The 22,667-nt window shown below is 34.9% G+C and overlaps 4 protein-coding genes across 9 annotated transcripts; 2 read left to right on the top strand and 2 right to left on the bottom strand.

Moving 5' to 3' along the window:
* Window positions 1-1,017: 1,017 nt before the first annotated feature.
* On the bottom strand, window positions 1,018-5,993 carry LOC111790566 (ALG6, ALG8 glycosyltransferase family). Of its 5 annotated transcripts, none has more exons than XM_023671518.2 (8): window positions 5,853-5,993; window positions 4,582-4,858; window positions 3,647-4,085; window positions 3,357-3,540; window positions 3,150-3,257; window positions 2,632-2,793; window positions 1,739-1,991; window positions 1,018-1,641 (listed from the first exon to the last, which is right to left on the bottom strand). In XM_023671518.2, the coding sequence occupies exons 3-8, from the start codon at window positions 4,051-4,053 to the stop codon at window positions 1,205-1,207; spliced, it is 1,551 nt and encodes a 516-aa protein (XP_023527286.2). In that variant the 5' UTR covers window positions 4,054-4,085; window positions 4,582-4,858; window positions 5,853-5,993; the 3' UTR covers window positions 1,018-1,204. The 5 variants fall into 5 exon arrangements, with proteins under 5 accessions (XP_023527286.2, XP_086978570.1, XP_023527287.2 ...); XM_087122444.1 differs by having other exon boundaries at window positions 3,647-4,072; XM_023671519.2 differs by having other exon boundaries at window positions 4,582-4,834.
* Window positions 5,994-6,073: 80 nt separating this feature from the next.
* LOC111790567 (uncharacterized) lies at window positions 6,074-7,763 on the top strand. The gene is made up of 4 exons (XM_023671522.2): window positions 6,074-6,265; window positions 6,351-6,454; window positions 6,535-6,706; window positions 6,781-7,763. The coding sequence occupies exons 1-4, from the start codon at window positions 6,074-6,076 to the stop codon at window positions 7,573-7,575; spliced, it is 1,263 nt and encodes a 420-aa protein (XP_023527290.2). The 3' UTR covers window positions 7,576-7,763.
* Window positions 7,764-9,050: 1,287 nt separating this feature from the next.
* Window positions 9,051-10,571, bottom strand: LOC111790613 (S-adenosylmethionine decarboxylase proenzyme). Its single transcript, XM_023671591.2, has one exon. The coding sequence runs from the start codon at window positions 10,427-10,429 to the stop codon at window positions 9,332-9,334; it is 1,098 nt and encodes a 365-aa protein (XP_023527359.2). The 5' UTR covers window positions 10,430-10,571; the 3' UTR covers window positions 9,051-9,331.
* Window positions 10,572-15,311: 4,740 nt separating this feature from the next.
* On the top strand, window positions 15,312-22,035 carry LOC111791740 (zinc finger (C3HC4-type RING finger) family protein / BRCT domain-containing protein). 2 transcript variants are annotated; one of them, XM_087121832.1, is made up of 9 exons: window positions 15,312-15,442; window positions 15,772-15,911; window positions 16,122-16,255; window positions 16,936-17,119; window positions 17,746-17,898; window positions 19,272-19,853; window positions 20,039-20,218; window positions 21,346-21,541; window positions 21,632-22,035. In XM_087121832.1, the coding sequence occupies exons 1-8, from the start codon at window positions 15,382-15,384 to the stop codon at window positions 21,520-21,522; spliced, it is 1,611 nt and encodes a 536-aa protein (XP_086977958.1). In that variant the 5' UTR covers window positions 15,312-15,381; the 3' UTR covers window positions 21,523-21,541; window positions 21,632-22,035. The 2 variants fall into 2 exon arrangements, with proteins under 2 accessions (XP_086977958.1, XP_023528978.2); XM_023673210.2 differs by having other exon boundaries at window positions 21,627-22,035.
* Window positions 22,036-22,667: the final 632 nt, after the last annotated feature.

The raw sequence follows: 22,667 nt of genomic DNA, 5'->3' as shown, positions 1-22,667 counted from the left end.
AAACAAGAACAGAGTGGGAGTTGATATTATGAATGAACTCTACACAGAGAGACCATTAAAGAGTCCTATGAATAAAGGCGAATCCGAAAGCAAATCCAAAGATAGATTTCTTACCAAAAAGAGTACCAAATGAAACGAACCCGATCGTCTGGGTCGACATATAGTATCACCAACACTTTAGTAGGAAGGGTAGGGAGCAAATTTAGCAATACATACAATAATTGGTGTTAGAGAAAAATTAACATAGAAGTCGGTATAGATGGGGGAGGAGCTTCTAGCTATTTCCCCCCTAACCTCACCACCTCCTGCTTTCTCTGAACTTCTAAGCTACCTGAAATTTCAACATACTCAGCAATAAGCTCTGCATTTTTTAACATCTAACTAATGGTGTCATGACAGGACAAGCTGACATGACTCAGCGGCATGACAGACCAACAGAACAAACTAAGAAGCTTACTAAAGCTGAAACAAAGGCCAGTAAAAAGAAAACGTACACCTCTTGACTTCAATCTGTAGCTGGTCCATGAGCCAAAACTTGGCAATTTAAAAAATATGGAGAACTTCTCCTCCTCCATTTGTAAGGGCATGTTTGGAATGACTCTAAGTCCCTAGGAGCCTAACAAACCACCACGGCTTACGAACCACCTTAAGAGTTGCCCTTAGGCTGCAAGTTGTGTGAACGGTGTCAACAGCTTCGTGGGGGAATAGGGGTTTCCAATCAGAACCCACTGCTCCAAGCCATTTTGCCGAGAGACCCGAGTTAGCTGCTAGTTTTGTGTCACAGATAATGCGATCAAATTGTTTGCTTTGAACCCAATGCATTATCTTCCTTTTTTAGGAATTAGAAGGGAGATGACAGTTCCATATCAAACACAACCATAATGACCAACAGTTCAACTCGGGTTATATTTCATATAACCTTTTTTATTCTTTTTAATGGAGAAACAGCCTTCATTATTTAACACACAAAAAATAGTCAAGAAACCAACTTAAAGAGATGAAAAAGAAACACGAAAATGGTAAAAAGAGCTTCCCTGGAAACTGTACCTTCATCAACTATAAAAAAAAATAAAATAAAAATGAACTACTGTAGGGCCGCTGCCCAGTTCCTTCGGTTCTAAATAAGCAGAAGATAAATCTGTTCTAGGTTAAGAAAACGAAAGTGTAAAGTCACAGGTTGTAACTAAGTTAGAAGCATAGCAGATTAATTAAGCTTCTTCTTGTCCATCGGTTGAACATCTTTAGACAGCGTCCATTGCTTTATATTGGAGAAGACCGCAAGGAAGGTGAATTGAGAAAAGCAAAGAAGCATAATTACTGCCTCAAAGAGAAAAGGGTACCTCTCAGGCGGGCGCACCACCAAGTAAACAACGTGGAGAACAAGCGAACAAAACAGAAAGAATCCAAATAAAACCCTCGCAGAATGAAATGCTCCCCCTTTTCGCTGTCCTTTATTTGATGCATTGATAATAAGGAAGGTAAGAGCATAAATGGCAAGATATGCTTGAACCAGTTTGTCTCGAACTATAAGAGGAAACATTGAAAGCAATGCATAGTGCAGAAAATGTATAAATAATGAAGGTTCATCCAGAGCCAACATGCTTGCAGGAAGAAGAGGCAGAAGAACAGACTTCTCATGCACTGCAATATTATTCAGAGGCGGTAAATTAGACTATCTTCATGCTAATATCATCCTAACACATGAGGAGAGAGGAAAAAGAGGTGAGAGTTCAAGTACCTTGAAACGAGAACAGGTAGAATGAGAAAGAACTACATAGAAGGCCATGTAGAAACCCCTGTTTACTTGGGAAACGAATCTGTTGAATCATGGAAGGTAAACAAGTAGACAGTGTAGCAGTGAAGCTGAGAAATTTCAGTAATTTTACTGAAAAAAACCTCTTCCACTTAATAAGGACAGATGTGGTACACCAAAAGTTCGCCACATAATCTTCGTATAATCCTCTCTCAAAGGGAGCAAGACGTGATAGAACCTAAGCCATCCAGACATGGATTAAACTTCAAAAAACAGAATGGATGCTAACATTAACCACAAACAAAAAATAATAGTAAAATCTGGATGTAAAATATGGTACTACCGACGTGTAAGACTGTATTGTTAGAGAAACTACACTACAAATCTGAAGCCTGTGTTTCATTCCTGCCTAGCTGGTCCAAGAATATTGTATTACCAACATGTAAGATTTTGTATTGTTAGAGCAACTACATTACAATTCTTAAGCCGTGTGTCATTCCTGCCTTGCTGGTCCAAGAATGTTTTCAAAATCCTCACAGTGGTTGAAACAATGATTTGATTTTAGTACCCACCAAATACATATTGCAACTTTAATTTGACGAGATAAATAGGACACCGGTGTGTTTCATTATGCTATACGATGACTATGCATGTAATTAACACTCTCAGCTCTGAAATCCTGAATGCTAAGAAAGGGTAATAATCTCTCTTTTGATACAAATGGATAGCAGTTGAAGCCCTTCTTCAGCCCACTTTTTTATGAAAAAAAGACTAAACAGAAGTTTCCTTTAATCTGGATGAAGAACATTGTATTGACACTTGAAGGTAAACTGACAGAGCGACTAATAATGATCATGTTATTGGACGTTTCCTCGTACCTGTAAAACAGCATCAACTGAATGAAGATAAGGCAGCCAAATAATTGCAAACGTTCCTAAGACCACCAAACCCAATTTTAACACTTCCACAATGGGGTTTCTACGCCTCATACATTTCCCCAGGAGATGGCTAAAAAATGCTGGAGCAAAATATGCACTCATCTGCAAGACATCAAGTAGCTTTAGCATTCGCTCTAGTTAAGGTGACTACACAAAAATTTCAACTATTAAATTTGATACTGTCCTCACGTTCATGACCAAAAAATTAGTTGAACAAAATTTAGATATACCTGATGAGAAAATGTAAGATAATTCCAGATGCATATGTTATGTATTATTCTACTGAATTAATATGCCAGATCAACATATAAGACCTCTTGACCAAGCCATCATAAATTGAATCATACATGTTATTAACACAAAAAATGATATGTGTTCACTATTCATCGCACAACAAGAAGCAGTTTAGAGCAACAAATAAAGAGGTAATTCTTAGGGATGAGAAAGTTGAAACGTACCTGCTTATGATTCAGAGCAAGAGTAAATAGGAAACTACCCACAAGATCTTTATCCGTACATATGGCAGCAATAGCTCCCACAGTGAGGCCCAAGCTTATACAGTTATACTGTGACAAAGGAGAAAAGGTGAAGAACCAGCCTGCTTCAAAATTTAAACGAAAAATAAGAAAATCCGCGGAAAACACAGCTATGATATAAATAGAAACCTGAAAATGGCCGTGATCAATTAAGATGAGACACGGGTTGATGAGAAGGACTGCAATTTGCCATGCTAGATCACTTTTACGGAAGCTGGAGTTATTGCTAGAATATGCAAGAACAAAATATAAAACTGCAGGAAAGAAAATCAGCACATCAGAGGATAAAACCGTCCATCTCATAAGAAGTTTTCTGCAAAAAACCAACAAGATAGGAAACTCAAAATGTCATAGAGTTTGAAAAAAAATAAAAAAGAGTAATTGATTTATCAAAAGATGCAAAATAGAAGCATACCCACCCAAAATAGGACTCATAACCTCGCGAAGTAAACAGTGAAACTGACTCTGAATCAAACAACTTGAGGAATAGACCATGAATGTAACTCTGATAGGCTGTAAGGGGTGGATAATCAAGTCCCCAATAGTTGAGGTCATTGGTGGTGCTGTTCTGATACCAGTCTTTAGCTGGAAGGTTGATGGTGATTTCCATCCAATGCCTCTGTGCCTCATAGTCGCCATACTTCGGAGGGATTCCCGCACCAGAGTAAGGATGAAGGGAGACTGCCACTCGAACCAGCAAAGCAAACAATGATATGGACAAAAAAATAGATTTCACTCCTTTATGAATCGACCACCAACAAGCATCATCATGATTGTTCAAATCATCCTTGTTCTTCGTGGCTTTGCTTTCTTTTACTTTCTCCATGGCTGATTTGTTAGAGAGTCTGCATTAAGAATCTTAAAAAAAGAAGTGTATCAAATTTTGGGTCGAATCCATTCTATATTTCCAAATTTCCAAAACTATAGTGAAAGCATAATTGATTCCAACTTAACCCTGAAAAGCTCTATCAGTGAATTTATTTTCTCAAAACTATAAACAGAACATTGCTATATGGATTCCTGTAAGTGTAAAGCAAACCATATGAAATCTCTTTTGCTTAAAGATCAATTCCCATTTTTATTTTCTTTTGAATATCTGTGAAAGAAGCAAATGAAAACAATTGCCTCAAAACCAACATTTATAGATTGAAGAACCCCAGTACCAATTATTTATCCACAGCCAAATTCACCTCATTAAACTTAACTAGCATGACTCAAATCACTGAAATCAAGGAAGGGGAGGGGCGACGACATAAATTATAAAACTTGAAAGAGAATGGAGAAGTACAGTGAGCAGAAATCAAAGAACATGAAAAGGGAGTAAACATATAAACATTCAACTGTTCAACCTTACCAATTCGTGGAGAGGAGGAAGAGTCGAGTAGAAAGTTGACACCCAATCTTGCCGATCCGGTGGGCGGGGCCGTCGATCGGCTGGAATGGAAAATACCCAACGTGAGCTGTGGGTGGTCGTCGTCAACCGGCGGGGCTTTGATTTGGGTATTTGCGTTCACGAATGGTGATGTTCGTTGAGCTAGCAGGCAGCATGTAGTGCTTCTTTATTTTTCATGGGCCCGGGCCTGGGCCTGGGCCTGGGCCATGTGTAACTGCCAATTGGGTTGTGTAATGGGCTGGCAAGGTGAGGAACTTGCTTTTACAGTCCACAAATTATATTATAATAAATATAATAAAAGTAAACAAATTATTAGTATGACCAATAAAAGTCTTTGAATTTTCTCTTGTAAAAATAGAAGTATTATTTTCACTTTTCACGATGAATAATGATATAGAATTAAAAGGATATTATAGATAATAAATATAGCATATCCTAAAAAAAGATATAAATGTATTTTTTCGTTCAACAATATAATTATAGGTTATAGGTGGAGATTAAACTATTAAACTTAGCATATTTTTGTTACAAAAAATATATATGACATCGGTCAACTCAAATTGTTACGAACATTTTTCAAATTATAGAAACTAAGAAACATGATTTTTTTAAAATTTAGGAACTAAATAAATATCGACTCATCTTCTAAGTTAAAATTTTAATTAATATAGGAATATGTTTAATAAATTAAATATTTTTATTTAATGGTGTGAACATTCAAATTATATTTTAATTAGTTTTTTTTTTCTACTTTTTGTAATTGAAATAAAATTGTATTTTTCTTTGAAATGTTGCCTAATTTGATTCTTAAAAGTTTAGAGCTACTTATGACTTACAACAAAAGTTTCAAGGGTTAAATTATATGGACTAAATTGTTACTTATTAAATTTTTTTAAATTTAAAAAAATTTAAAAGTTCTTAAAACTTTCGAAGTTATAGAACTAAAACATTACATGCTAATGATCGAAATCATAAAAAGAAACAAGACAAGAAGAACGGAAAACACGAACATTACCAAACGGGTTCTTAACGAGAACTAAGTAAAGCGTTTTTTTTTCGAAAGCATCTCCAAAAGAACACACTAACCAGACACTTGTTTTGAAACTCATTCAACGCGCTTAAGAATGTTATATGAAATTTCTTGATGTTAAAAGGGACCTTTAACCAATTGAATGAGTTGCTTAAAGAAAGAAGCAATTGATAATGGCATGAAATGGACATAAACATAATACCTCAGAAGCTTCCCATTTTCCCGAACAAAGACGCCTGCTGATACATTCAACCACGGTCAATTCTCTTTGGCCCATTCAAAGCCTGGAAAGTTCAAAAAAGGCAGCCACCAATCCAATTCCCTATATATAACATATGTAAGCCCAGCAAGAACATAAAAGTACCTCATTCAAGAGCTTCTCACGGACGAACAAGCAGCAAAAAGGATTCAAGTTTTTCAATCATGGGAAGGAAACTGGATGCTCTACTGGGAAGGAACAGATATTTGAAGCCTTCCAAGATCAAAATCCTTGTAAACATGGCCATTTCCAGGACTGCCATCCTCAAAAACCAGCACCGTGCTCGCTGCTCCCTTGCCCGGGCCGACGTTCTTCAGCTCTTGAACCTTAGTTACCAACACCGCGCTCAGCTTAGAGTAATTTGCTTCTCCCTCTAAACTCTATAGTTCAGCCCCTTCTCCTCTTTTTTCGAATACTGAATGTGAAATTGTGAATGAACAGGTTGAGATTGTGATCAAGGAGAATAACATGATGGATGCACTTGGAATGATAGAGGATTACTGTTCCCTCCTCATAGAAAAAGTGGCTCTACTTCAAACGAACAAGTAGGCCATCTCTTTGAATGCAGCCCTTTTAAATGAAACCAAACCAAACCTTTCCTGATTCGCTTTTGGCTTAAATGCAGGGAATGCCCTGGTGAGGTTAAGGAGGCAATATCAAGTCTGATCTTTGCATCTTCAAGGTTTGGAGAGTTTCCCGAACTCCAGGAGATTCGTCGGATTTTCGAGCTGAAATTCGGGAAAGAGTTTGCTAGCAGTGCCGTTAATTTACGCAACAATTGTGGAGTTAGTCCCAAGGTGAGTTTGATATTAGTTGCCTACATGCGTGTTTGATATCAACATGTTTGTATCTCACAGCTTCCATCTTACAGATGATCCAAAAGTTTTCAACAAAGCAGCCCAACGCTGAAACTAAACTGAAAGTTCTAAAGGAAATTGCTTCTGAGAATGGCATAACTCTGCATTTAGAGGAAGAACCTGCAATAGCCATCAAGGTAAACCAGAAGTTGGAAACCAAGAAATCAGCAGAATTAGATAACCCAGAAGTCATAAACACCACAGATAATCCACATGAAGTTATTATGAGTGAGGAGACAGCATCAGAATCAGTGAGAGCAAAGAAGTTTAAAGATGCAGCTAGTGCCGCTCAAGAAGCCTTTCAATCAGCAGCTTATGCAGCATTAGCAGCTAAAGCAGCGATCGAACTTTCAAGATCTGAATCACAGGATATTCATATAGAGGAAAAAAACTCAGATTTGGAGAGTTCTCATGAATCACAGGATATTCATATAGAGGAAAAAAACTCAGATTTGGAGAGTTCTCATGAATCACAGGATATTCATATTGAGGAAAAAAACTCAGATTTGGAGAGTTCTCATGAACCCAAGATTAATCCTGATGAGCTTGAAAGTTGCAGTTCAGAATATGAAGATCAAGACGCAGCAGAAAGCAATCAAGAAGAATTACCAGAAGAACCAGCCAAAGAAATTATGTTGTCTGATCCGAATTTGGATTCAGATATTAGCAATCTGAAGGAGCAATCATCATCATCTAAACCAAATTCGATCAATGAGCCAGAAAGTGACAAGTTAATCAGTAAAGAAGATGAAGTTGCAAGTAAAAACAAAATTTCAGAAGAGGATATCAGAGTTGAGGAATCAAAGTAAATTTCGTGGCCGATTGCAACTTGATTTTGCTGAAATCCCTAGATTGGAAGCGGACATGAAGTATACAATCAATAGCTTCTAATTTCTATTGAATCAATTTTGGTAGAGCAGATATGTAAACATTACGTTTTTTTTTCGAGATTTCTATTCGAGCACAATACAATAATGAAGAAATCGTTCATTTCAAATTTCTTGATCTTTTAGGCATTCATGAAAATCAACATCAACATTCTCAATAGAACATATCTTCTAGGTTATTCAAACAAAATAAGTAATTCGTGTATACCAGAACTTTTATCGTTGTGAACCAAATTATAGATTCTCTTCCCCAAATTTCAGACAATCCCGATCAAGCAAACAAAACGAACATTTATGTCAACTTACTAATTCCTTACCGTGATAAACGAAAGAATCACACGGAGAGACGACCTTACCAGAAGAGGAATTGGAGTCGGAATCATCAGCAACAAACATTCTGAAGCAGCGGAAGCAGCAGCTATTTGGAAGTAACGGAATGAGGACACAGGTAAATTGGAGGTATTGAGACAGAAATTAAGGTTGGGCTGAAGCTGAACCACCATGGATAACATCACAGCGACTGTGTTTATAGATGAAACAGAAATCACTTGTCCACCCGGGATTCTCAGTTCATTATTCATACCCAAAAACATAAAAAATAAAAAAATAAAATCCAGATTTTTTATTTTTTAATATAAAATATTATATGTTAATTCAATTAAGATTATTATTTGTTGATTAAATCATTCCCCCACTAAAATGGTATATATAGGGCAGAATTTGATATTAAGAAAAACATTGAAGATATAAAATATATTTTCTTGCACATAAGATGACCTAATTCGATTATGCCATCATGGGTTGACAAATTACGTCCTGGATTAACAAATATGTTGTTTTTGAGCAATCCTGTGCACGTCAAGCGCAAAAAATCTCAAATATCCTTGATCGTGAGACATATAATTGTCACTATAAATAAGAACCATAATTCCAACGGTCGTGATTAATATTGACATAATACAAGTGGATCGATCAAGTAGCCCAACTCTAAAGAAAAAGCATTATTGATAGTCCAAGACCATACATATTGATAAATATAACTACTATTTATTATGTAAATATAACTACTATTTATTTGATCAAGGGTTTGCACATAAGATGACCCAACTCGATTACGCCATCATGAGTTAACAAATTACGTCCTAAGTTGACAAATTACGTCATGAGTTGACAAATATGTTGCTTTTGAACAATCCTGTGCATGTGGCTTTGTCGCTACAATCCTGTGCACGTCAAGAGAAAGAAGTGGCACATAATATGACCTAACTCGATTATGCCATCATGGATTAACAAATTACGTCCTGGGTTGATAAATATAATCTCATTCACGGATTAATATACATTCTCTGTACTTCCATAAAGAACAGCAACCCGGTGCCATCGTGATCATCAATCAATACAAGAAATATAAGAACATGCGATTGATAAGTTTGATTATAACATAATAATGATCTGATGCAAAAGCGCCCAACAGAAGGCAGACTTCCAGAACACAACAGACTCCCCCACCTGGGAAATTATTCGCAAAATGAAAAAACAACTCAAAACAAAACAAAACAGAAAAGAAAGAACACTTTTTTTTTTAGAACATGACCCCCAAGATACTCTTTTTTTTTTTTTTTGTTTATTCGTTACTAGTAGGATTAGATAAAAACGCCAGCAAAAGTTGATGAAACTTCTAATACTCCCCAACTTCTTCCTCGTCCTCCTCGCTGCTCCAACCTTTCAGCAGGATCGACCTTGGAGACGACGTATAATCCCCATCGGTCTTCATAAAGCTTTGGTAGATGACGCTTCCATTTTCGCCCAGCATTTCGCAGCTCTTCTCTCCTCCTTCGTATCCCTTCAATTCTAGGCAGAGCAAGTCCCTGAGATCCTCATCGACGACATCCGAGTGGAGGGCAACAGAGAAATCAGATGGCTGGAAACATTCCAGAACCCTCACAATCAGTTTAGACAGATTCATGTCGTCGAAGTGGTATCCAGCTGCTTCGAAGCTCGCATAGCTAAACCCATCTTCCGGAGTGACATGGATGGTGGACTCTGCATCTCCTTCAATGGCATTCATAGAATAGCCACATGGGTCGAACTCGAAGTCGCATATTTCAGATTTTGGGAGAATTTTCCTGATACCAGAGTTTACAGTCATCAAAGCAGCAGAACTCGCGTCTGTTTTGAAGAAGACAGACGCCTTCTCCTTGTCTAAGCCAGTCATGCACATTTCAAGGGTATAAACAGGGTTGTTGCTTTGACTCCCCATGTTGGTGGCACAAGCAGAGTAAACGTGCCATTTCTTAGTTTCATCAGGACATCCCATAACATATGCAGAGCTGTTCAGGCCAAGCTTAGCCAAATACCCATCAAGGACAGCAACTTCCTCAGAGAAGTTGCGATGGGGAAAAGACTGGGCACCAGGAAAGATAAAGCTGCCACGAGTGTACCTCACAGATTTTACAGTAAGAGACAGAGAATCAGCCAACTTCAGCAGAGCTGGAATTGAGAGAAGCAGCTTAGTAGTGCCGCAAGTTTTGATGATGAACTTGTATGGGTACACAAAGAGGCTAGACTCCGAAAGGACATACGAATCAAGATGGTCATTCGACAACGAGTCGACAATGGTGCACTCGGCTAATGTCAGGATTTCATCCAATTGTGCCCTTGAAAGTGCACGAAGACCCATACCCCTAGGGTCAGCAAAAATGCTGTGCTCGAAGAATGATACTTCGAGCCGCTTTTCGTAGCCTTCAAATCCAATGGCAGAGGTTGGAAACGTCATCTTTACTTAAAAGGAAGCTAATGGTGTTGGGAGAATGAACGAGAGCACGAGAGAAGCAGAGAGTACTGAAGAAAAAAGACGAACTAAAAATTATAAAGAAAGTAATGATCTCGGGGCGCAGGTTAACAGAATTCAGCAAAACTCAGGATGGCTTTCGAACGCACTGCAGAAGAACAAAGAACAAATAGATTAGCCATTAGACAACCCATTGATGATAAACTGATAGCAAACACGACAGTGCAAGAAGCAGTAACATACGTTGGAGTAAGCAGCAGATCTGAATTTCTTGATTCCACCGTGTGGTCGAACGTCTTCAATGCTGTATCCGAGGGGAGCTTCGTAGAAAAGGGATTTACTACTACTACTACTAGACTTCTTCTTCCCACCTTTTGACTCCATTAAATCATTCGCTGCAAAGAGGAAACGAAACACCCCAGATTAAAATCACAGAAGAACAACTAGATACGTTGATTAAAGAACAACAACTCAATCCAATTGAAGAACAATATGAACATACCAAAAGCGAGCGAAAGATAAAATAGATGAGCCATATAATTTTAATAGAAAAGGCAAAAATAGATGAGCCACATACAAAAAACAATGGACTATACAGATCTGCAGTCAGAAAAAACAGCTTTATGAAAAAGCAAAGAGATCAAAGCAAAATATGCAGCAAAACCCGTAAAAAGGAAAATCAAATGATGCTCCTCTTTACCATTATTGCTCTATTATATAAAAGTAAAACTTCCCCCTTCTTTCCGTATTGGAAAAGGGAGAACTTTATTTATTAGCGACCCCCCTCGTTATCATCGCCATGCAATCACCATCACAGACGAATAAAAGTTGAAGAAAGAGAATATTTTACCCTAGATGCCAAATAATTGATGCAAATAGAAACGAATACAGTTTTCTTTTGAGATTTTCTGAAATCGATGGGTCATTCGGATCAACATCAACATGCAGACACCAAGGAAACGAAAAGGGAAAAAAAAAAAAAGAGGAAAACCTAAATTCAAAACGAAATCAAGAACAAATAATCTTCATAAACATAAACAAAATACTTTAAACACCCCATCCCGCAACCCCGAGAGAGAAAGAGAGAACGTACCAATAAATACGAAATGTAAAAGATCGGGAAACAGTTTAACACCAAGAAATCCTTTTCCTTCGTACCTTCTCCGATGAAATTCTAAGAATAAAAAACCCCCAAATATCAGAATTACAGAAAAGCTAACATCCCTAAAGATCAAAAACAAAATAGAAGAACAATCTTACCGATTAAATGAATCAGCGGAGAAGAACGAAACCAGAAAAATCCCTAGACCTTGCAAGAAACCGCAAGCCAAGGACAACAAAATTCGATAGAGAGAAAACTTGATCAGAATTCAAGAGGCAGAAGATCGTTTGCGATTTTGTGAAGGTCTACAACCCGAAGAGGTACTTATATAGCAAAACCTTAGCGGAAAAGCCACGCGATTTCGATTTAATTACGGTTATACCCAACCGTCTCCCTCCTCTTCTCGCTGCCATATTCTAGGGTATGTGAAATGACATATTCGCCCTTGTTCGCCTTTCAAATTAAATAATTATTTACTATTTTAAAATTAAATAATTATAAATATATTCGAACACTTTAGAAGCAATTCTTATCTCGTGATTCCAACTCTCTCGCGTTCCCTTTATTTATTTTAATTTAATACTTTAATAATTAGTCAACCGTATGGGCCACATCACAAGAGTTATCCTATTAGGGCTATTTTCGACATTACACTCAAAACTACATTTATTTATTTATTTATTTATTCATCATATATTGAATATTTCCACTTATTTTTAAAACTTTTTAAATTTTAATTTCAGAGCATATTTTAGTTATTTAATATATATTGTTTAATTGCATCCCTAAAATTTGATAAATAAATAAATCAAATAATAAGTTTAATTTTAAAATTTTATTGACACGTGGAAATTTTGAATTTTATTTATTAAAAATATAAATGAATGGCATCTTTCTAAGCACATTTTCCAATAAGGTTTATTAATAATTTTCACTGCTTTAACTTTTAAGATAGGGAAGGAATATCAGTAAAAGTCTACGGTAATTATTTTGTCGTTTTTCTATTTTTAAAATTACTTTCTAAAATAACGCACAATTAGTTATCCTTTTATATGCTATTTTATATTTTATGCTTATCTTCCAAATCTAAAATACTATTTAAAATGTTATTATTAATTAAATAGTTGGCATTTAAAAATTAAATAAATTATGATAAATAAATTACAATAAAATAAGAACCATATCAAATTTTGTTTTATTATTTCTACTAATATTTTTAAGAACGATATTAGATCTTGGAAAGTAAAAAAATAAACCTTTATTTAATAATGATTTGATTTTTTTGAATATTTTAAAAAATAATAATTATAGAAAAAAATAAATATAAATTTAAAGAAAAACTAAAATTAAAATGTTACCAAATAAGAGGTTGATTATTATCTTATTTTTTAATTTTAAATTTATTATATACAACTTCCGTCATTATTATTATTATTTTATATTGAGTTTTATTAATTTTTTTTAATTAATGATTTTAAAAAATATTTTTGTTAGTTAAATTTTTTATTAAAAAAACTTTAATCCACCAATTTATCGAACAATTTCATAATTAGATATAAAAAAATGTATTAAATATTTTTAAAGTTTAAAAGGAAAATATATACAAAGTGAACACCAAATTAGTAATTTGGTATGAATTAGTCAATATTTGAATCTCTGTCTCACTAAATTATATATTAAAGAATCAAAATAATAGAGACTAAATAAATAATTTGATTTATGGAAATTTGAAAAATTAATTAATGGGAGTGGATCAAGGACATTAAGCCACGTGTACAGAATCAGTTTCAGACACGCTGACGAGGCAACACGTCTGGTGGGCCCTCCTTTTGTTTTAGCCATCCTGTCCATAACTGACCAATCAGAAGCTAGCAAACACGACAAAACCGGCAATTCTCAGCCGTGAATTTTGTTTCTTCAGTGCCCAATTTAACCCTAATGTTTTCTCCATCTCTTGAAAAAGAGCAGGGAGTTAACCGTACTTTACTATATATCTAGTTCTCTCTAGTCCACATCTGTCTAATCCATGCGATTCTATAAGAATCCTTTTGCTTCTTTCTAATTTCAAGTCCACGTAGATTTTGTCAATTTTACCGATTTAAAACGTGTCTATTAGGGAGAGATCTCACAATCCACTCCCTTGGGGCCCAACGCTAGCAGATATTGTCCGCTTTGACCCGTTGCGTATCGTTGTTAGCCTCACGGTTTTAAAACGTGTCTACTAGGAAAAGGTTTTCGCACGTTTATATGGTATGTTTCATTACTCTTTCTAACTGATATGAGATCTCACAATCCATTGAAACTTATCCAACTCGAAAATAGAGTTTACAGCCAACCCTATGATAGATACATTAGACCCTAAACCATATATTTAACTCGTAAATTATTTACTTTTTACGAATTCAAATTTAATAATATTATATATTTTTTAAAGTATAGAGACAGTTTTATACGATAAAATATATAGATATATTAGACGCTAAACCATATATTTAACTCGTATAATATTAACCGTGGTTAAATTCTAACCGTAGGGGGGTTTTATTATCAATATTATTGCTATTTTTTTGGCAAAGGAATAAATTTTTTTCAACTAATGAAACATTTGCAAAAGAAGTGAAAGAGAATCAAAACGACAGCGTTAAGTGTTGACTAATACGGTAAGGTGGAAGAAATTAAGACGAAAACGACAAGAGAAATTCCCAAGAAGATCAGTGGGTGAGTGGGTGATTGGTTGCGGGTCTATGATGTCCACGTACGTGGTTTCAATTTTCCACGGTGCGTGATGAATCTAACCCACTAACCCTGAATCCAAACACAACCTGCCTTCTTTTGAGTCAAACCTCTGTCGCACCTCTGCCCGCACCGAATGGACCCGCTTGTTTGGTGGTCAAATTTGATAGGCGGTATATTATTATTTACCAAACTATATTTTTAATATTTGTCACGAATTTAATTCTATTTTTAACATATGTCAATAATTTCATGTATATCATAAGTTTTTTTCTTTAAATAAATTAATAATTAAATCACATGCAAAAAGAACGTTTCAAGAAGGTTCCGATCCAAACATTGAATATGAATCCAACCACTGATTATTTGCATGTAACTGAGTGAGCAATTACGAGATGCAATACAAAAAAGATTTAAGTATCAAATAAAAAAATAATAGAGTGACAGTTACTATAAAGTCATGTTTTATTTTTTTTTTCAATTTTTATTTAATAATTTTTATTTGTAGTCTGTAGTTTGACTATCGGTAGTATTCATGTGTTAAAATCATGGTGGAATATAAAAACTTTATGTTTGAAACGTGTTATGTTTCTTTCGAACTTCATTTAGGTTTACGTTAGAATCGATTCATTGGATTAGTCATGATCAAGCTAATTATGGAGTGAGTCGTATTGGGAACTAAGAGTGATCATCATAGATTTCAAGTTCGATCTAAGAGTTATTCATCCTTCTGACCCGCTATTGGTTAGAATCATTTGTTAAGTTATCTATCAAAATATACACGCAATTGAATATATTTAATTATATTTGTTATTTAAAAATTTTAATAATTAGAATATCTAATTATAATACGATAAAAATATAAAATATTTGATGTCATTTTTACGTATATTTAAAAATTAAAAGAAAGCACAAATCAAATTATAAAATTGATTTTAGTAAATTAATTTTTAATATGATTAACCATTTTATTTATTTATTAATAGTTAGTTAATTTTTAATATGATAATCATTTTATTTTATTAATATTGGTTCGCCTCCGTCGGCGAGACAATATTCAAATTTATTTCTATTTTTTTCGCGGAAAGTTCTTGAGGATCCGATGGCGGAGCAAGACAATGGCCTCGCTAATGGAGTTATTTTCTGCCCTAATCGACCTGCCGGTGACTTTCTATCCTTCTCTGTATCTGTTTCTACGCCCTTATTTTTCAGCAAATTGTTAGTGATGTTATTTCTAGGGTATGCGGGAGATTTTATCCGTTTGATTTCGATGATGATCTGTTTTAGTCAATTAGTTTTGTTGGATTTGAAATTTGAGAAATTCTGCTTTCATCAGTGTATTTTTTTTGTTTATCCGTTGTAATTCTAGTGGATTGGGAAATGAAGCTTCGATTAGAAGCTTTGCTTTCAGAAGTTACTGATTCTCTCCGTTTTACTCATAAGATTCCTTTCGATCCGGGATATACTGTTTTGATTTTCGCGATGTTTGCAGGCTGCCCAATTGAAGGTATGGAATCTGTGGTTGCGACTGTCAGTGGCTACCATGGCACTGAAAGATTCAACCTTATCAAGATGATATCTTATACTGGTGCCAGCTACGTGGGTGTAATGTCAAGGTCTATTACTCATTTGGTGGGTTTTAATTTTATTATTCCTCAATTCAATCTGAAAAGCACCAATAGATTTCAAAGAAGACGAGTTTTGCTAATGTGTATGTGTGTAAAAGAAAGAGTACAAAGTTCTGGATGAGATTTAGTGAAATACGTTTGATTTATGAGTCACCCATCTGCAATCTTAGTCTAAAAAATGATGTTACTTATTGTTTATTCTTATGGTGATTAGATTTGTTGGGAATTAGAAGGGAGGAAATTTAATCTTGCTAAGAAGTTTAAAACAATAATAGTCAATCATCGTTGGCTTGAAGATTGCATCAAACATGGAAAGCGTGTCCCTGAAGGTCCTTACATTCTTCAAAGGTACAATCAATTTTATGCAGAAGGTTACTTTTTCTGCATTACATCATAGTTGCTTGCATACATCAAGCAATTACATACTGTCATAATTCTCTGTTGTGGGGGTCTTGTTCAAACACATTACTAGTACAAAAACTTAGGGGGTATATCTATTTTGTGAAGCGAGAAAAGATTTGTGTTTTCTAGCCATCAAGTTTAGCAAGTGTAGAAAATGGACAGTTAGGAACATTTAACAAATAACAAAGATTGAATGGAAAACTAAATGAAGCTGAAAATCTTATCTATTTTGTGCTGCAATTTAATTCGGTACATTTGTTCTGACTTTTTTATGCAAACCTTTGCAGTCAAATCAGGAAAGTTTTTTTTTTTCCCCGAAAATAAATTATATCTTGCACTTTTTCATTTCTTGTATTCCTAATCCTGCCGAAACATATAATTTGCTTTTCACAGTAAAAGAGAACTAAATTTATAAACTGTATGGCCTTACTGTCTCTGATTATCTGTTCTTCCTAATGTTTTCCTTTGCATTTGCGCTATTAGTATGTTTTTTTGGTTGAGCTTTCCCTAAGGCTCGGTTACAAATCAGATAATATCCCACCATCGCTTTACGGCCTCTATCCTGTAATATTGTTTATCTTTTTTTCCTTTTTATTGATTTGAATTGTGGATTTTATTCCTTGCAGTGGCCAATCAGCAGGTCCCTTGTCAATGAAACTTCCTTTTTCTGACAAGGGTTCTGTCTCAACAAAAAAGTATAAGTTTCCTTCTGAAAAATTACATGATTGTGGAAATGTCGAAGATCAAAGAATTAAAGGCATGTGCTCTTTTGGTGATTCAATCTTGCCCCATGCTTCTTTGCTGGATAAGGTGATTCGAGTCGTTCCTCTCTTAAGATATTGTGCACAAACTATCCTGAGTCCCTTACAGTTTTAAGTGGGGAGAAAGATATCGATGAGCTATTTTGTTGTAAGTTGTAACTCAAATGTCAAAATTAAACTCTTTAGGGAAAATATTAAAGAATCTGAGTCCATTGATTGATTTACATTTCCTTTCATGGTTTTAATGTAGTAAGTTCAGTTGAGATTTAGGGAATTCATTATTTTCTTCACATTCATAACTTCATTGATTTTTTTGAGGCCAAGTGCCATTCATAGATCTTTATGCATGTTATGATATGTTAGATATTTAAAGGTTAGGGCTCTCTTTATAGTCTTGTTTAGGTATTTTATTTTATTACTTAGGTTGTTAGTAAGTTGCTATGGTTAATTTTAAATAACCATCATTGTATTTAAATCTCATGAACTCATGACTTAAGCCTTTATATAAAGACTAAGGCTTCTCCTTTTGTACAACTCTTCTTGATCATTAATAAAGTAACAACCCTAAGGCATTTCGGATCCACCACCATTATCTTGAGAAAAAAAAGGTTGGAGTTCATTATTTGTCTAGAGTTAATACTCATCACTAACCCTTTTAATGTTAATCCCATCTAGGAGATGTACCCTGATTTTAGAAACAGTGATGACACCGCTCATAAACAAAAGCACAAATTGCGGAAGAGGATTTCTAAGCTAGAAGAACCATCAAGCTCAAGTAGCAAAAACCATTTTAAGGAACCAACTCCCTCTGATTTTTTTGCGATTGGGGTAAGATATATCATTCTTCTTTCCATCTTACATTTTAATCCCATTCATTTTTATCCACATTGCTACACTTGACTGAATAAAGTCCGCTTCTTTTGCACTTGAGGTCTAAATTTGTGGTAATATCTTGTACTAGCGCATGGTTTCAATCTAATAAATATATGTTCTAAATTTCTTATGTATTTAAGTAGTTTCCTTTAATTAACTAATGTGCTCTGGTTCTCATATTCTAATTGTAGGTTGATGACATGGTATGTTTTGGTAACCTTCCAATAATTTGAAGTTCTATTCTTATTTTTTTGAAGATGAAACAAGAGTTTTATTGATAAATGAAATGACCACCAATGGCGGATTACAAAAAATGATCTTCACTTGTAAATTAAAGAAGAAAGACTATAATCTTTAAAAGGGTGGGTACACTTACACCCATACTGACATCTCTATGCACTTTAGAATCCTTTTAACTACATGACTCTGGAGAACTAGTTGTAGAACCTTCAATAGAAAACAGGAGTTTGACATGATTTGTCTCGGATATAACAAAACAATGCACGATGGTTAAGAGGAGGCATTCGGCATGTGGGAAAGAAATTATGATGCCTGATAATAAAATGACTGTATACATGTGAGCGGTATAACATTCATAACGTATTTTACACAAATGTATATTAACACGATCGTACATTGAGTATTTCTCTACATTAGAATATAACATTTTATATTTGTTTGAATTAAATTATATATTAAAAAAGTCTGCTCTAATAATGAATAACTGCGAGTAGTATTCTTTAGATTATTAATGTGGTTTACTTCAGAATTTTCATTTAGGTGTGGGTTGATGACTTGATATGATCTGACTAATCAATAATCGTCCATGAACTTCAAATCTATTCGCCACAAACTTGTCAATTCATTTAACTGGTTGTGGCTAGGCTTTGACTTAGGAAGATTTTGCCTCAGGTAGGAAGAATTGGTGGACGCTCATTAATCCCATCTTTTGAAATTCAGAAATGCTGCCTGTTTTGCTTCTATGACTAGGGAATTTCAAACCCCAAAGCTTAATTGTAGACAGTACCTTTTGTAACGATTTGCCTCATTGGACCAGGAGATAATTTCAAATTGTCTGTTCAGAAGGTGTAACTTTTACATTCTTCTGCGCTCACCTTTTTCTTTTACTAGTATGTCACATTCTTTTGAACGTTGTCTCCTTTATTGGGTAATTGATTCCCTTTATTATTCTGATGAAATCCTATTCCCTTGTCTTTTTTGGTAAATCCTCACTTGAGAAAAGTAGCATTTTACTGTGAATCACAACTAATTATGTACTTTTCAACTTTTGTTTTATTCATTTAGTTGTCTATATTTCATTTGGATAGTGTGGCAGTTCTTCAAGTTTGGCGAGAGATGAAACAAAAGGTAAAAGATATAATGAAAACTCTACTGTTAGATCTTCTAGGAGATGGCGGCGACTTGTGAAGAAAGATTCTAGCGAAGATCATAATGAGCCTGACGTTTGGAATTTTGGCCCGGAGCAGTATCATTTGGTTATTCGTAATAGTCCTACAGTTTTGTCTAGCCATTGTGATGATGAAACAGATATTGAAGCGGTAAACATTGGAGGAACAGCTGATTGTGATCAGCTGTGCGACGAAAGGGGACTAGCGAGTGACAGTTTTGAAGGTGTTGAGGCTTGTGCGAACCAATCTACATCCAGACATACAAACTTACTAGTCGAAAATGCACCAAGAATCCTCACGACAACTTCAGAAGATGAATTGCACAATGATTTACAAAAGAACATTGAGGATTCAGTTATAGAACTCAATACGAGCATACCCTCCACTTCAACGGAGTTATCATGTGTCATCTGTTGGACAGATTTTAGTTCGACGAGGGGCGTTTTGCCCTGTGGGCACCGATTTTGCTATTCATGCATTCAAAACTGGGCAGATCACATGGTAAAAGTTTTATTTAATGTCTATACATGGAGATTCGAGGATCCAATTAAACTTTGTTGTTATATTCTTTTTGCTTTTTGAGCTAACGCTTATAAAAGCCAGGTCCTTGGAAAGCGAACTGTACAATTTATTAAGCATATGAGAGTCAGAAAAAGGCCCTAATCTATTGGTCTTGTGTCTCGTAGGCTTCGCGCAGAAAGATCTCGACTTGCCCTTTGTGCAAAGCCAGTTTTCTGAGCATCACAAAGGTTGAAGATGCTGCCACTTCGGATCAGAAGATATACTCCCAAACAATTCCATGTGGAACATCTCTATTGGATATTTACATTCTTCCCGATGAAAGAACTCTTGACAGCGTTGTTCAGGTCACATCTTCTTTATGCGCAGCATCCTTACTCTGTCGTTTTTTTGCTGGTTTGTGTGTGTTTGGGGGCACTTCTCATTGATATAATGAAAAAGAATAAAAGTTCAAGGGATACAAATTCCAAAGGGAGTGAAAAAAAATGCTAACAATAAATACAACCTTATAGAGATTAGCTAAGAAAATAAATAAACATTCAAAGAACCAAGAACTTTTCTAATATCTTTGATTGAAAGACTTGGAGAACTTGCAAAAGAATGATGAAACTATGAATAAAGCTTCCACCGAATGCTGTGTACTCATAGCTACTTCAAAGCTTCCTAAGAAAACCAAGAACCGTTCACCAAATCTCAAAAGACCTTTTAAAACCAACCACAAGGCATTGTGATGCAATATATTCAAAAAGCTTCTCAATACCAAAAAGATTGATTCCATCAAACTCTAAACTTTAAGTCAAATCTGCACATGACTCCTCGGAAAACTCTTCAGCCTTGCAAGAACAACTATCCCACAAAAAGAAGCTTTGGAAGAACCATCATCGGTAAAGAATTAAAATTCTCTTTATGCAAGTTAATCTAATTATCTAGACGAAACAAATTTTGGGAAGCTAAACTGTGATACGGTTTCCTTTCTTTAAGTCAAAGGAGAAATGTCACAATCTTGAAAGAATAAGTCAAAATCTTCAGAAAAAGAATTTTCAAAAAACATCAGTATCTATAGTGAAGTCCACTCGCAGAATGACTTATTCTATACACTACTCAAACCTACCTCAAAGTTAACCTTAGAGATTTCATCACGAGGTGCAAGGTTTTTTTTTTTCAAGTGTACAACTTCTCTTGTTAAACCTATATCTGGATCCAAAAGTGGGAAAACAAAATGGTTATTTGGGGTAAGATAGGTGAAGCGGAGGGTCGAAAGATGACATTACGATCAACGTACTTTTTTCAGGTTTAGAAGTCGTCTGATGAAACACAAGCACTTCATTTTCAAGAACTCTATTCGTTGCAACTGTTATTTTCTTGATCATTTCTTCATAATACTTGCTATATCTCCATGGATGCATATTTATTTATTACCGTTAAAACGACCTATCTGGACCAACTGCTAAATCTCGATAGTTATAAATAACAGCCCTCTGTAGCAGCTGTTTGTAGTGTATGTCGGTGTCGGGAACCAGAGGATCTCCTCATGAGCTGCCATCTTTGCCAGATTCGACATATTCATTCATACTGTCTGGACCCTCCCCTGTTACCATGGATTTGTATTCACTGTAAGGATCTACAAACACTCTACCATCGAAGACATTGATTTGTTGTCTTGAAATCAGGTAACTTGCCTCCACTTCCTATTCTGTCGTATTGTTTTGTGTGCTTTTCAAAATTCATCTGAGTTGGGGCATTGGTGGATTGAAGGGTAGCATACGGGTCATTGTGATCACAAACAAAACAGCTACCAACTTGTATGTGCTCAAGGGTACTGCTATCATTCTCCTTCTATTAGAAGCTAAGCACATGGGATGGGACTTACCAAATCATCTACCTAGCTGCAGATTACCTCATTAAGAAGTTAGCCTATGAAGTGTTCTTAGTTAGCTGAAGATTTTGAAGCAAAGAAAACCCAGCACTGATTATTGTTATTATTTTGAAAACTTTCATTTTGTTTGGCAGCCATGATCTAAAAATTGAACTGCATACACCATTCATGTAAATTAACTTGAGAACAAAAATTTTGTTGTCGATTTGGTCCTTACAGTTTCGAAAGGGACACTACGATCCGTGAAGTTTTAAAAATATTTTTACCATTTAACTTTTATTTTGATTATTAGAGTTTTAATTTTGTTTCAATTTAGTCTCTAATCTTCATAGTTTGGTTAAAAGATCAATCAAATTGCGCATCAAATGATATTTTTACCGACTCCAAAAGTCCATTAATTTATTTTATTTTTTACGTAGTCCTAAATTCTAGTTCGGTCACCTAACACAATTCTCCAAATAAAAATAACCGCTTATGAAAAAAAAAAAAAAAAATTAGGTTCTACATTTATTCTTTCCATATTAAAATCATTCTTCTAATTAGGCGAAGAACTAATGCATGCATTACGAATATTGATTATTATTCTATTCTTTTTCTCTTTCGTTCATTGAATCCTACTCACCACTGGATGACTAATATTTCGTTCATTGAATCCTACTCACCACTGGATGACTAATATTTCTAGATTTCACGTCAAATTTAATTGAATTTAAAAAATATAAAAAATTAAAAGAAAAACTTGGTACTTTTCTCCTAGACAATAGGTTTAAATGGATTACCTTATTTGAATGTAATTTTGTATTTTTTTTTTATAAACAAAATGTGTGAGAAAAAACATATTTGAAAATGGCACTAAAAAAACAAACAAAAATTGGTCACTTTCATAGCATTAAATTTTATGAGATAACTTTTCCTTCTAT

Source organism: Cucurbita pepo, chromosome 3 (assembly GCF_057944985.1).
Source record: "Cucurbita pepo subsp. pepo isolate OVF chromosome 3, ASM5794498v1, whole genome shotgun sequence".
NCBI classification, from domain to species: domain Eukaryota; kingdom Viridiplantae; phylum Streptophyta; class Magnoliopsida; order Cucurbitales; family Cucurbitaceae; genus Cucurbita; species Cucurbita pepo.
Note: the sequence above shows the minus strand (reverse complement) of the source record. Positions and strands in the feature narration are given on the sequence as shown.